Source organism: Mirounga angustirostris, unplaced genomic scaffold, assembly GCF_029215605.1.
Source record: "Mirounga angustirostris isolate CCGP_5_RB_7025 unplaced genomic scaffold, mMirAng1.0.hap1 SCAF_15, whole genome shotgun sequence".
NCBI lineage: Eukaryota > Metazoa > Chordata > Mammalia > Carnivora > Phocidae > Mirounga > Mirounga angustirostris.
In genome coordinates this window covers 93,824,597-93,838,142 of record NW_026991723.1, presented here as the reverse complement: position 1 = coordinate 93,838,142, position 13,546 = coordinate 93,824,597, and the positions used below count along the sequence as shown (strand labels likewise).

The window sequence follows — 13,546 nt, the reverse complement described above, 5'->3', positions numbered from 1 at the left end:
GGGGAATCCACAGTAGGCCCTGTGTCCACATCAGCCCCAGATATCAAGCAGGGCTATTACAGCTGACCCCCAGGAAACAGGAAGGCGAAGGCCTGACCAGAGGACAGAAACTACTAGGGAGCTTCGTGTCTAGAGCTCTCATGAGGTGGGACGACAGACCCAGACCAAGCTCCCCATGGCCTGCAGAGCCCTAGGGTATGACGGGTTGGTCCTGGAAGGTCAGCCCTGGTCCCTGGAGAGGGGCAAGGGGCCTCAACCAGCCCAGTTACCTTCTTCCTTTCCTCCTTGGAACTGCAGCCAGGGCCAAGAGAAGTCATGACTCAGACTCTTGTGGCCCTTAGGCCCATGGACATGGGGCAAGTCAGTCCTGGTCAGGTTCAAAAACCAAAAAATGCAAACAGCCAAAGAGCCCAGGAAGAGCGCTAGAAGGCAGGACTCTTCCTCCTCAGGAGTCCAGGAAGGGAGCCGCAGCCTTGTGGCAGATTGGAATGAGGGGCTAAGTCCTCTGGTGCGTGGGTCTGAGGCCCTTCCAAGGCAGGACACAGGTCCACGTGGCCTGGCTTGTGCCTGCTCACCCCATCAACTTCCTCCCAGTGTGCCCTGGACCCCGCCTCATTTCCCACCACACTGCAGATGGGTTTCTAACCCGTTCAATCAGCTAGGCCTCCTGGCACCCAGGACGGGGAGCTCAGGCCCCAGCAGAGGCCCTTGGGGGCACTTGGGCCAGTGCAGGGGTCCTACCCAGGGCATTCCAAGGCAAAAGGCTGGGAACCAGGTTTCCCAGGCTGCAGACCAGAGGTGGTTCGGGAAGAGGTGAGGGGAGGCCCAGGCTGCAGCTACGTACACAGCGCCGTGGTGAGCCGCTGCGGCTGGTTGTAATGCACCATGGCCACGCACAGCGTATTCAGGGCCACCACACACAGCACCGCCCAGTAGAAGCTCTGCGCCTTCACCATGCGCCGGATGAAGAACCGGAACATCTTCTCCTTCCTACGGAAGTATGACGAGCTCTCTGTCTTTCCGCTCTTGAGGCTGGAACGGGTGAAGGGGGATCCTGGGGGAACAAGGGGCTCACTGAGGACACGCTCTCCCTCACAGACGTGTGCCCCACGGACACACCCTTGAGGACACGCTTCCCCTCCCACTCAGACACATAGCTCCCCCATGAGAACACCTTCATGGGCACTTGCCCCAGCCCGGGTCTAGCTCAAGACCCCGCGTGTGTCAGACCCTGTGTGCTACTGGCATTTAGCTGATTACCCTTGCACCCCCTGCAGTGGGTCCTGACCCCACCCCCATTTCACAGGTGAGGGAACCAAGAGCCTTGGTGGTCTCCACCGTCACGAGGCTCCAGATGGTCCCCAGCACCTCCTGGCCACCTTCCAGCAGTCCCGATGCTCCCGGCCATCCCAGCTCCTCCATGGGCCTTGGAGAGCACTACAGCGTCTGGTCCTCCCCACTGCTTCAACTCAGGGATCAGCAGCCACTGGCTACCTGTCTTTTTTGAAGATTTTATTTATTTATTTGAAAGAGAGAGAGTGTGGGTGAGAGAACACAAGCAGGGGGGAAGAGGCAGAGGGGGAGGGAGAAGCAGAGCCCCACGCGGGACTCGAGCTCAGGACCCTGAGATCATGATCTGAGCTGAAGGCAGCCAACCAACCAACCGAGCCACCCAGGTGCCCCTGGCTCCCTATTTTCAAGTACTTTTTTTTTTTTTAAGATTTTGTTTATTTATTTGACAGAAAGAGAGAGATAGTGAGAGAGGGAACACAGCAGGGGGAGTGGGAGAGGGAGAAGCAGGCTTCCCACTGAGCAGGGAGCCTGATGTGGGGCTCGAACCCAGGACCCTGGGATCATGACCCGAGCGGAAGGCAGATACTCAATGACTGAGCCACCCAGGTGCTCCTCTATTGTCAAGTACTTTGACTAGAACCCAGCCAAGCTCCTTGGCTTGCATCGGGTCCATGGCTGTTATCCTGGTGCAGAAGCAGAGGTGAGTATGGCCCACAAAACCCAACACAGTCTCTGGAACGTTTGCGATGAAGCTACCACGGCCTTTCCCCATCACCACGTACATGCCACTTCTGCCCTGCCATGACCCTAAGTGTAAAATGCTTCCCACCGCTGGTCCTTTCCACAGCAGGCTGCTTCTCAGCTTCACATCTGGGCTTCACAAAACACCCTTCTCTGGGCACTCTTTCCGAAATAGGGTCATCAGCCCACCCGCAGTAATCACAGCCGCGTATCATCTGCCTCCGTATTGGCTCGTTGACCTGTTCTGTGCCTACCTTCCAGACCAGATTGCACACTCTGTGAGGGCAGGAGAGAACCCTCACGAGAGCCGTTGCACTCCCTGACAAACAACTGAGCAGTCTTCATGGGGGCTTGGAGGTGGTGAGTGTGCATGGCTCTGTCTCTCAGGACATCCCGTGTCTCTGCAGCACATCAGGGTCTCTCTAGTGTTTTCAATAAGGGCCTGGGCATGTGTGAGCCTCCCAGGGTTCAAACCCAGTCAGCTTGGGCATCGGGTCCCTGGGTGAGGGTGTGTGTGTCAGGTGATGTTCGGTGTATGCACATGTATGTGTCACGTGATGTTCTGCATGTGCATGCGTGTCACGTGATGTTCTGTGTGTCATGTGACATTCTGTGTACGTGCATGTGTGTCACGTGATGTTCTGCATGTGCATGTGTCACATGATGTTATGTGTGTGTCACGTGGTGTTCTGTGTGTGCATGTGTCACGTGATGTTCTGTGTGTGCATGTGTGTCGCATGATGTTCTGTGTGTGTCATATGATCTTCTGTGCACATGTATGTCACGTGATGTTCTGTGCGTGCATGTGTGTCACGTGATGTTCTGTGCATGTGCATGTGTGTCACATGATGTTCTGTGTGTCACATGTGTACGTGCATGTGTGTCACATGATGTTCTGTGTGCATGTGTCACGTGATGTTCTGTGTGTGCATGTGTGTTACATGATGTTCTGTGTGTCACATGATGTTCTGTGCACGTGCATGTGTGTCACGTGATGTGTGTGTGTCACATGAAGTTCTGTGCACGGGCATGTGTCACGTGATGTTCTGTGTGTGCATGTGTGTGTCACATGATGTTCTGTGTGTGCATGTGTCACATGATGTTCTGTGTGTGTCACATGATGTTCTGTGCACATGCATGTGTCACGTGATGTTCTGTGTGTGCATGTGTGTCACATGATGTTCTGTGTGTGTCACATGATGTTCTGTGCATGTGTCACGTGATGTGTGTGTGCATGGGTGTGTCACATGATGTTCTGTGTGTCACATGATGTTCTGTGCACGTGCATGTGTGTCACGTGATGTGTGTGTGTCACATGAAGTTCTGTGCACGGGCATGTGTCACGTGATGTTCTGTGTGTGCATGTGTGTCACGTGATGTTCTGTGTGTCACATGTGTGTACGTGCATGTGTGTCACGTGATGTTCTGTGTGTCACATGTTGTGTGTACGTGCATGTGTGTCACGTGATGTTCTGTGTGCATGTGTTCTGTGTGTGTCACATGATGTTCTGTGCACGTGCATGTGTCACGTGATGTTCTATGTGTGCATGTGTGTGTCACATGATGTTCTGTGTGTGTCACATGATGTTCTGTGCATGTGTGTCACGTGATGTTCTGTGTGTGTCACATGATGTTCTGTGCATGTATGTCACGTGATGTTCTGTGTGCGTGCATGTGCGTGTGTGTGTGCGTGCACCCAGCTCTCAGTGGCACACTGATAGTATTTGGGGGCTGATGTTTTCTTGAGTTCACTGAAATGAGCGCAGACCCTTCCGGAGAACCCACACACTCAGATCCCCTGCCACTTCCTGAGTCACTGAGAAACAAAGTCACACACACCCTGACCATCTCACTCTCAAAGACACAACCACTCACAGAATCACAACAGGTGCACACCTAGGAACACACACAGGGCCACGCTGGGAAGGAAGGTAAGAGGACACGTGAGCTATGCAAACTGCTCTGTGCCGTGTGGCCAGCGAGACAAGCAGCCAGTTCTCCAGGGGAGGCTCCACGGCCATTCCCACCTGGCTCACTGGACCATGCCCAGTAAGAACCAGTGGGCCCCTGCCATGCGGAAGGCCTCCTAGGAATGCTGCCTTGGCCCAGCCACCCGGACCCACATGCAGACAACCACACGCATCTTCACGCGTCGAGGCATCCAGACAGTAACGTCCTGGGCCACATTTGCCCAAAACCACGTACCCTTCCTTGGCTCCTGAAGCCCCACCCGTCGCCCCCTCTAACACACTCCAAGGGACAGAAGGGGGAGCGAGAGTCCCGGCACACTGAGCATGAGGTGCCCCCCTGTCAGTTCCCAGGGAGAGGTGTGTCCCCATGCACACCATGGCAGAACCAAGGACAGAGACCTGCCCACCCCCTGGCCTCCGCTTGGTCAGGGAACAGGGACACGCAGGCAAATATGGAACAGGTCCTGGGTCTCTGGAGACAGAGACATGTGCCCTGGAGGACAGCCTTTCCCAGCAAGCAGCTACCATGTGCTCAGGTCAGCTCCGGACAGTGACTCCAGCCCAGCTCTTTGATAAAAGCAGGGGTCCACAGTGAACATGGACACACGTCACGTCCAGAATCATAGCTCTGGATGGGGAAAATCATGAGAGTTTGGGACTGCTTCTTTTCATACTGTGCATTTTCCATGTTTAACTTAATCAGTGTATATTCTTTATAATCAAAAGGCTTATTTCAAGGAAAAAAATATATCGTCAAGCTAGGGGAAATCAAGAATTAAATCAACCTATGAATAACAGCACAGTTAAGCATTAGTGAGAACAATGCATGAGTGTACATAATATTCGGATTTCTTTCCATCATGCCCAAAAGAGGGGTTCATTAGTTAATATAAAGTCTACGCTGGACCTGCGTAACAATACCCATCCCTTCCACACATGTGTACAGAGTTTAGGCCCTGAGTGGCAGAGAGAAGGCAGGATGACTGAGATCATCCCACCCTCGATGACCCCACCAGAGGCCAGTGAAGGGACGGAGGAGAAATGTGTTCCCTTCCAGCTTTGTGGCTGCACTCACCAGCATGGGATAATGAAAGTAGTGTTCGCCAACAAGCCATGGAGGCCATGGAGGCACGAAGCCCACCAGCCCTGCCCTGGGCACGTGACTTTACAGTGTCACACAGCCCAGAGAGCCCTCACTCAGAAACAGATCACAGGTAACCTGGCCCCACACGTTGTGTGGGAGTCAGCGAAACGACGCGGGGCACGCGGGCTCAACCACGGGCAGGGTGGATGGAGGGGTGACAAGCCCAGCACCCGAGACGCCGCCATCCTCACACAGACGGAGGGACAAAGGAGGTGCTGGGCACGAGGAAACCCTGCCCAGCCCCACGCCCAAGCTGTCCTGAACCTGCTGAGGCCTGAGGCCCTGAAAGCAAGTGAGCCTGGAGGCCCTGCCAGGGACCCAGGAGGAAAAATCAGCAAAATCCCAGGGACTCAAGTACAGCACCAAACCAATCAAAATAAAACTGAAAGGAGAAACTTTTGGAGAAAAAATAAAATTCCTTTCAGCAGATGAAAGGAGAGGAGGTTCACTCTCAGAACCCAAACTAGTGGCTCTGAAGGATGAAGCATAAGCCACATATTGAATGAGGGACAGAGGGCGAGACTTGCAGGAGCCAAGTGGGAGACAGAACGCGAAATAATAGGGATTCCAGATGCAAAAAAGAACGAGGCGAGGAGATGAACTCATTAAACACATGGGAAAAGCCCTCCACGAAGGAAGGCCTGAGCCCACAGGCACAGAAGGAGCTCCTGACACAGTACAAGAGCCCCGGCCCCTGGCACCTCCATGGCACGAGGACAGCAGGGGCCAGGGGGACACCACAGAGTGGCAGGAGTACTCAGCAAAAAGACCTCACACCTCAGGGAGGAGGACACGCAAGGCTCAGCAAGAAGCCAGAAGCCTCGGGGAAACCAGCCGAGCACAGGACAGAGAGCAAGCAGAGAAAGCAGTCGGTGGGGCAGCGGCCACAGGCGAGGCCCTCGGAAAGCAAAGCCACGCGGGCAAGGGTCAGCCTCTGGGGGTGCACGCTGGCCTGCTAAGCAAGGGTTCTGGAGCAACCACAGGGAGTAATAACAGCCTAGGGCTAAAAACACCAACGTCCTCAAACCGCGAGGGAGGAGGCGAACACACTGCAAAGGTCATATGTTCTCGATCTTTGGAGCCAATAGGGGCAGAGTGATGGCAAATAACACCAATTTCCTTATGGAAACAAGGCATCTCGGGGGCAAGGATGGTAAGAAAACAAGATACAACAGCTAAGAAGCATGGCAGTAATGATGAGAGCCAAGGAGGGGAGGTGGCCGCTCATGGAGCGGGCAGTGAGAAGTCAGGGGGAGAGAGGGCGGGTGACTCTGGATGCAGAGTAAAGAAGAGCAACCAAGGTCTAGACGCTGACAGACAGGAGGCCGCCCAGCGAAGCATCACGCAGAGGGGCGGGCACAGCCTTCAGAGCCCTCGCTGGTAAAGAAGAGAGGAAGAACAAGCTGCACAGTTTAAGAAATTAGGAATGTAATAAAAAAGCAAATCAAAATAATTTAGAAAGACGAACTTATTAAAGATACAAGAGGAAGTCATGACACTTAAGACAAAAAATAGAAGAAAGGAAGTGTAAAATTGGGTCATGTTATGTGATCATTCATACAGATTAACCCCACACGATCCTAATTAATAAAACAGCGCACACAGACAGACATTCTGACGACTAGTGAACAGCAAGAGCAAAGTCAGCAGATCCAGGCCAGCCTCAGAGGGGTCAACACCTCCACAGCGCCAGCCAGATCTCCAGACAGCCGCCCGCAGCCCCACGGGCGCTCCAACGCGTGCGCACACACAGCACATGCTCCCCCCGGACTCTGGGCGTCAGCCCCCAGCCCCACCCTCAGGCACGTGGCGCCCGCATCCTCTAATGCCCACGCCCAGCCGGCCGGTAAATCCTGTGCGCTTGCCTTCAGAATGTATCCAGAACCTGGCCACTGGGCACCCCCGTGGCTGCCACCACCAGTCGGATCCCTACAGCAGCCTCGGAACGGGCCCCACTTCTGCCTTTCTGCACTTGGGGCCCTCCTGTGCCCCAGCTGGAGCCGCACAGCTTCTCCCCTCTGCAAACCCACCAGTGGCCAGAGTCCCTGCCGGGCCCTTGCCCTCCGCGACCTTCTGATCTCCGGTCGCGCCGCTCCCCCGACCCACGCCACTCCACTCCAGCCACACTGGCCTCCCTCACAGTCCCCACTTGTGCTCCGCTCCTTCCTGCTTCAGGGTCTTCTCACATGTTGCCGGAATGTTCTCTTCCATGAGGCTGACTTCCTCACTTCCTTCAGCTTTACTCAAAGGTGACCTTTCTGGCGGGGGGGGGGGGGGACCTCTGTGGCCATTCTCTTTAAAATCCCAACCCCGTGGCCCTCCAAGCCCCTCGCTTCGTGATTTTTCCCCTTTCCGGAGGTGGCACTGCATACTTCTCGTGTTACACTGCTTGGGGTCTGACGCCACCCCTGGAACAGAAAAACCAAAAGAGGAAGGGTCTTCATCGTTCCCTTCAACACTGAAGCCCCAGTGCCTGGAACAGTTCCTTGCATGGCATGGGCACTTAATAAATATTTGCCGAGTGAATGAACAAACACACAGCTGAACACAGGAGAGATGAGAAGAATTATATGAGAAAAGTACAGCAACTCTGTAGAAACAAGTTTGAGACGCTGAGAAAATGGAAGATTTCCTCACAAAGCATAGTTTATAAAACTGGTCCAAGTTCTTTTTATTTTGGGTTCACGGTTTTATCTCACCTTTAAAGAACAGATTATTTAGGTGTTATGTTACTTGAATTATTCTAAGCCATAGGAAAAGACTTCAAAAAATCTTTCCAATTAATTTTACAAAATCAGAATAAAAACTCTAGGTAAAGTAGAAAAAAGGGGACTATTTAAATATTACCCTCACATGATAAATTTGTAAAAATTGTAACAAAGCTCAGATCCACAACACACATCAGTCTCTTATGAATTAGCAAACACAAACCATCCAATAGAAAAATGGACAGGTATATGAAGAATCACCAAGGCCGAACTTCAAATGGGAAACCAACATTTAAAAAGAGATTCAAAATCACTAGTAGCGAGTGAAATGAGAAAGGCAGTCCCAAAGAAATGTCACTTTATAACCATCAAATTGGTCTCGAGCTAGCAAAAGTCAAAAGTATCTCCGGCACATAACTGGGAGGGACAGTGCTGGCAGTGGGCACAGCACCCTGCTCCTGGGGGTCTACCCACAGGGACAGAAGCGCTGGAGAGGAAGGGCAGATGTTTACAGGGCTTTGTTTGGGCAGCACTTTTCATGATGAAGATCAAACATCCTAAAAATAAATGAATGGCCATCAACACAGAGCTGCCAAACAAATTACAGTGAACCCATGGAGCACCAAATTAGAATTAGAATTAGACTTCTGCGGGGAGTGGTCCCCAAAAGGTACCGATGAGAAAAATTTGTATGAAAGCATTTCTGTAACATGCAAAGATCTCAAAACTCTACATGTGTGTATGTGTGTATGCGTACCTGTGTGTGGGTGTGATGCCGATGTGTGTTCTATCTGAGAAACAGGGAGAAATCCCAAGTTATTGACATATGCTTACTGGGTCTGTGTGGGGAGAAAAAGAGGGAAAGGATGGATGGATGGATGGATGGTTAGATAGATGATTGGCAGATGATAGATCAATAGATACATAGATTGATAGCTAGATGGAAAAATAGAGACAGACATTGATTGATTGATTGATATCAATGCACAATTAAGTTTCATTAAAGAGTTGTCTCATAAATGTAACCACATCAGGAGAAGCAGACCTCGGACCCAGGCCCGCTCAGGAACTGCTGGAGATTGAGGCTGCCTGCATCGTGTTTGACTTGGTGCCTCGCAGTGAGAAGCTCACTGCCATGCAGGCCCTTCTCCAACTGTCAAGGTGGAAACCCACGGCTCAGCCCCTTCTGTTGCAGAATGCACAATAACCGGGCGTTCGGTGGGAAGGGGCCCAGCACTTCTGGGACCAGCCTGAGGAAGGGAACTAAAGCGGCTCCGTGTGATTGAATTAACCAGAATTCTCCTTTCACCATTTGAGGAGATGGGGATGAGGCCAGAGGCCCCAGGAGCAGGGAAGACAGACAGAGGCTGGGTAGAAAGATAGCCAGATCCTTTCGGTCCCTCCAGTCGGTGACACTCACAGCCCTTCAGCTGTGGGATGTGGCCTGAGGCTCTGTGTCCACATGGGGGACGGCAGAGCCAAGAGCAGTCAGAGCATGCAAAGGAGCGGCAGGCCCTGGGCAACACGGGACTTCCAGGAGCTGGACACACAGCCCACTCCCACAGCTTGGCTCTGGGAAAGAAAGCTGAGCACACACCAGAGGACGGAAGGCACTTTACTTCCTGCTATCAGGATAGACACAGGAGGGTGGGCCGTAGGGAAGGAAGGGAAGGAACATCGCCCCAGACGGGACAGGCAAGGTTAGGTGCACTTTCTATACCCAGTCACAGGACAGGCCCCGTTCAGCCAGGAGGACCCAAAGAGACTCACCCACGGCACAGAGGTCTGCAAACCGGTCTTCCCCCTCCTCAGCATGAATCAGGTCATTCCGACTCTTCTTGGTGGCTGCTCTCTTCAACACTGCTTTAAACAAGGGTGAGGAGAGGGGACGGCATGAGCCAGCACCCAGCTCACCTGCCCCAGGGCTGGGGAGTCTTCCAGCTGAGGGTGTGCGGATCTTCCTGGGGATCTCCTGTCCTGGCCCCCATGAGCCCCTCTCAGTCTTTGGAGCCAAGGGGATAAGGAATTTGGAGGGGAATGCCACTTCCCTTTTCTCCCTGATGATGTCAGTGGCTACCAAGGAGACCAGGAGACATCTGTGTAGGGCAAGGCCAGGCCACAGCTGGCTGCCCCAGCAGCCCACACCCCGAGGCCCGGTGAGAGCAGAGAGGGCAGTCAGGTCCGCAGAGGGGCCAGCACAGCAGAGCCCCAGATGTGGGTCCAGCTGAGGCTACAGCACACGTGGCCAGCCTCTCTGGCTTCGGCTTTGCTCTGAAGAGGATAGCCTTCCTGCCACTGGGCCATGCCCGTCGCCGGGCTGCTGACCACGGCCACACTGGCCCTTGTCCCTGCCCTGGTGGCCCCAGGCTGTGCGAGGAGTCCTGCTATGGCTGTCTGAGCCCGAGACAGATCCAGCTTGGTTTAAACCTGAACTTTGAAAGCTTCTAGAAGCAGCACGTCCAACAGAACTTTCTATGATGATGGGGAGGGGCGCATGGGTGGCTTAGTCGTTGGGTGTCTGCTTTCGGCTCAGGTCGTGGTCCCAGGGTCCTGGGATCGAGCCCCGCCTCGGGCTCCCTGCTCAGCGGGGAGTCTGCTTCTCCCTCTCCCTCTGCCCCTGTGTGTGTTCCGTCTCTTGCTATCTTTCTCTGTGTCAAATAAATAAATAAAATCTTAAAAAAAAAAAAAAAAGAACTTTCTGTGATGATGGAAATGGTCTAGATCTATGCTGACCAGCCTCTGGCCCCATCTAGCTATTGAACGCTTGCAGTGGGGTGGGTGAGGCTGAGGAACAGGTCCTTCACTTTCATTTCACCACAGCGTACTTATGTGTGAGCCCACACGGTCACACGTGAACTGCCATGTTGGACAACACAGCCCTCAGGGGCATGCTGTGAGCACAGCTCTGAGCCCCAGGCCGACAGGGGTGGTGGGAGAGCCCTCCGCCAGCTACCTCCAGGCTGGTCCATGGCACGCAACTCCCCAGGGGCATGCCGCGGCCTCCAGGATGGGCTCTGCCCCGGACTGTGTACAATGGATGTACAGCTGCCCAGGAGAGCAAGAGCATCAAGCACACGCATCTCGCTGGGCACAGAGTGCTTTCAGTGGTCACCTACCATCCAGAGGGGACTTCTCCTCCGCATTCTTGTCCTCCTCGGCCAGCATGACTTCCTCTGTGAGTGAGACACAGCCTCAGGTTGGAGCCTTCCCACCCCAACCCCTGACCAGGGCTCATCCCCCAGGAGCACACCAGGATGAGGGTGCCCCCCTGCTGCACGACCCTGCCCTCTCAGCCCTTACAATTCCAGAAGCCTGTGGGGCTCGTGGCTGAGCTCTTCCTGTTGGGACAGACACCCTCTATGTGTCCCACAGGCAGTGCCCCCTGAGGGGCGCCTGGCCTGTTCCCACGCTCATATCACCCTCCCCGGAGAGCAGCCACCCCACTAGGTGAGTTCCTCGTTGACGAGGCACTTAAGGAGGCACAGCGGGTGCCCCATATGGAGGAACGTATGCTGGCCTGAGGCTGGGGGGCAGTCAGAAACCCCAGGCTTGACAAAGCCCAGAACCAGGTGCAGAGCACAGAGCAGGCTCAGGTCAAGGGTAGGGCGCCTGAGTCTGACAGGCAGAAACTAGCCCTAGGCTAGGCCATGCCAGAAGCCTCCATTAAAAAGGCTGGTGTCGGGGCGCCTGGGTGGCTCAGTCGTCGAGCGTCTGCCTTCGGCTCAGGTCATGGTCCCAGTGTCCTGGGATCGAGCCCCACATCGGGCTCCCTGCTCCGCGGGAAGCCTGCTTCTCCCTCTCCCCTCCCCCTGCTTGTGTTCCCTCTCTCACCCTGTCTCTCTCTGTCAAATAAATAAATAAAATCTTTAAAAAAAAAAAAAAGGCCAGTGTCCCCAGAGCCATATGGCCGCCTGGTGTCAGGACCCTGGGTGGGCTGGAGAACACACTTCAGACACCTCAGCTCCCCTCTCCTAGACTGGTCTCATCCTCCCCATGGCCACTGACAGAGGCCAGGCCAGGAGCACTGCAGCGGCCCCTGGTTCTCACCAGCCTTGAAGATCCACTCCAGGTACCCATTGAGCTCCCGCTCGATCTGCTGCTGCCGGCGAAGCTTCAAGAAGGCCCGGCGGTTCTCGACCCTCTCACGCTCCTTGGCAAACTCTCTGCATGGTGCAGGGGCCAGAAAAGGAAGCAGACAGGGTGAGTGTGAGCACAGCCACCAGCCCCATGGGTGTGTGGATGCAGAGGCAAAGGGAACCAGGAAGAGGCTGGGACACGACTTGCAGGCCATGGGCCGCCCCTCACCACCATGGCCTCTTCCAACCTGAGCCCTCAGAGGGCCCAGGTGAACCCTCCTTCCTCAGACTCCTCCAGCACACAGGGACAGCACCTCCGTCCCCAGAGGGGGCTCCAGAGAGCTGGGACAATTCCACATCCCCCTGCCCAGAGCAAGCCGAGGCGCACACCCTCCAAGTGCCAGGCTGTCATCTGCATCCTACAGAGATCTTCTGGGCAAGAACTGCCCAGAGAACTTTCACTTTGTTTCTTCTGCTGGTTCAGACCCAGAGCCCTTGCTAGGAGGGGAAGGACAGACAGGAACAGGGCAAGAAGGGACTGGATGGGGGCAAGCCAACGACAAAAGGAAAACATTCCAGAGCCACCTCAGCCAAACTTGTGAGGCTCGCAATGACCAAGAGAGTGATCTCTGCCCTCCTTAGCCCTCAGCAGCCCAGCCCCAGCTTCCCAGACAAGGTTTTGGGCTCACACAGCCAGAAGGAAGCCATTCACACACACAAGCACACAAGCACACCCAAGTTTTCGTGCACCCAGCATTCAGCAGGGCGAGCCTCTCAGCCCCGGCTTGGGGCAGGAGCCAGGTCCCCAAAGGACAGGTAGGCACACCCCGGCAGCAAAACAGCAATGTCTGTCCTCAGCGAAGTGGCCGTTTCTCCTCCAGGAGAAGCAGCTTCTGGGCTTGGTGCGGTGAGCCCAGCAGACCTAACTCCTGGCACATAGCCATGGCAGGAGAGAGAGCTCAGCTCTGGCCAGCACTGACCCCAGCTCATGACCAGAGTCCACCAGGGCCTGAGCTGTGGCAATCCTGGCAACGAGCGGAGCCAGGTCCTGCCTGGACCTCCCATCCCTCGCAGACCCCGAATCTGCAGGGACACAGGGCCCCTCCCCTCCTCCCCTCTCCAACCAGCCTCTGTCCCTTGGCCGTGATGAGGGCAGGAGGGCCTGGGGTGCCGGGGTGGGGCAGGGACAACACCACTTGAATCAGTCTGAGAGCCACCAGCAAAAACTTGCTGTAGCAATCTAGGCCCTGCCCAGAGCATCCACTTCTCAAATGGCAGCCAGCAGCAGGGCCTGTCCTCCCCAGGCATCAGTTCTCACGGCTAAGAAAAGCGCCAAGAGGAATCCCTGATCCTGCTCCTCTGGAAGGCTTCGTGGGTGACAGCCTGGGGCATGAGGAAGAACAAGGCTGGTGGGCTCAAGCCGGCCGTGGCTGGGCGGAGTCCTGTAGGGCGAGCTTTCCCCAGGCCAGGCTGTAGAGGTGACATCTGAGCACAGCTGCCTTGGAGTGCAGCCAGCATGGGACCCACCGGTTGTGCGCTGACCGCTGGCTTTCGGGGCCTTGCCATTTCCAAGCCTGCCCAGGCCTGAAAGAGAACCCTGGGGTCTGCCTGCTG

At 54.9% G+C, this 13,546-nt stretch overlaps 1 protein-coding gene across 1 annotated transcript in view; it reads right to left on the bottom strand.

The window, feature by feature from the left end:
- The window catches only part of CACNA1B (calcium voltage-gated channel subunit alpha1 B), a gene marked incomplete at its 3' end in the record, with an annotated part of 162,821 nt that overhangs the window by 98,857 nt on the left and 50,418 nt on the right, over nt 1-13,546 (bottom strand). The window contains exons 8-11 of the mRNA XM_064579164.1: nt 11,904-12,019; nt 10,973-11,029; nt 9,627-9,719; nt 845-1,054 (exon numbers count right to left, since the gene is read on the bottom strand). Coding sequence (XP_064435234.1) covers nt 845-1,054; nt 9,627-9,719; nt 10,973-11,029; nt 11,904-12,019 — 476 coding nt within the window. The remainder of the gene's footprint in view (nt 1-844; nt 1,055-9,626; nt 9,720-10,972; nt 11,030-11,903; nt 12,020-13,546) is intronic.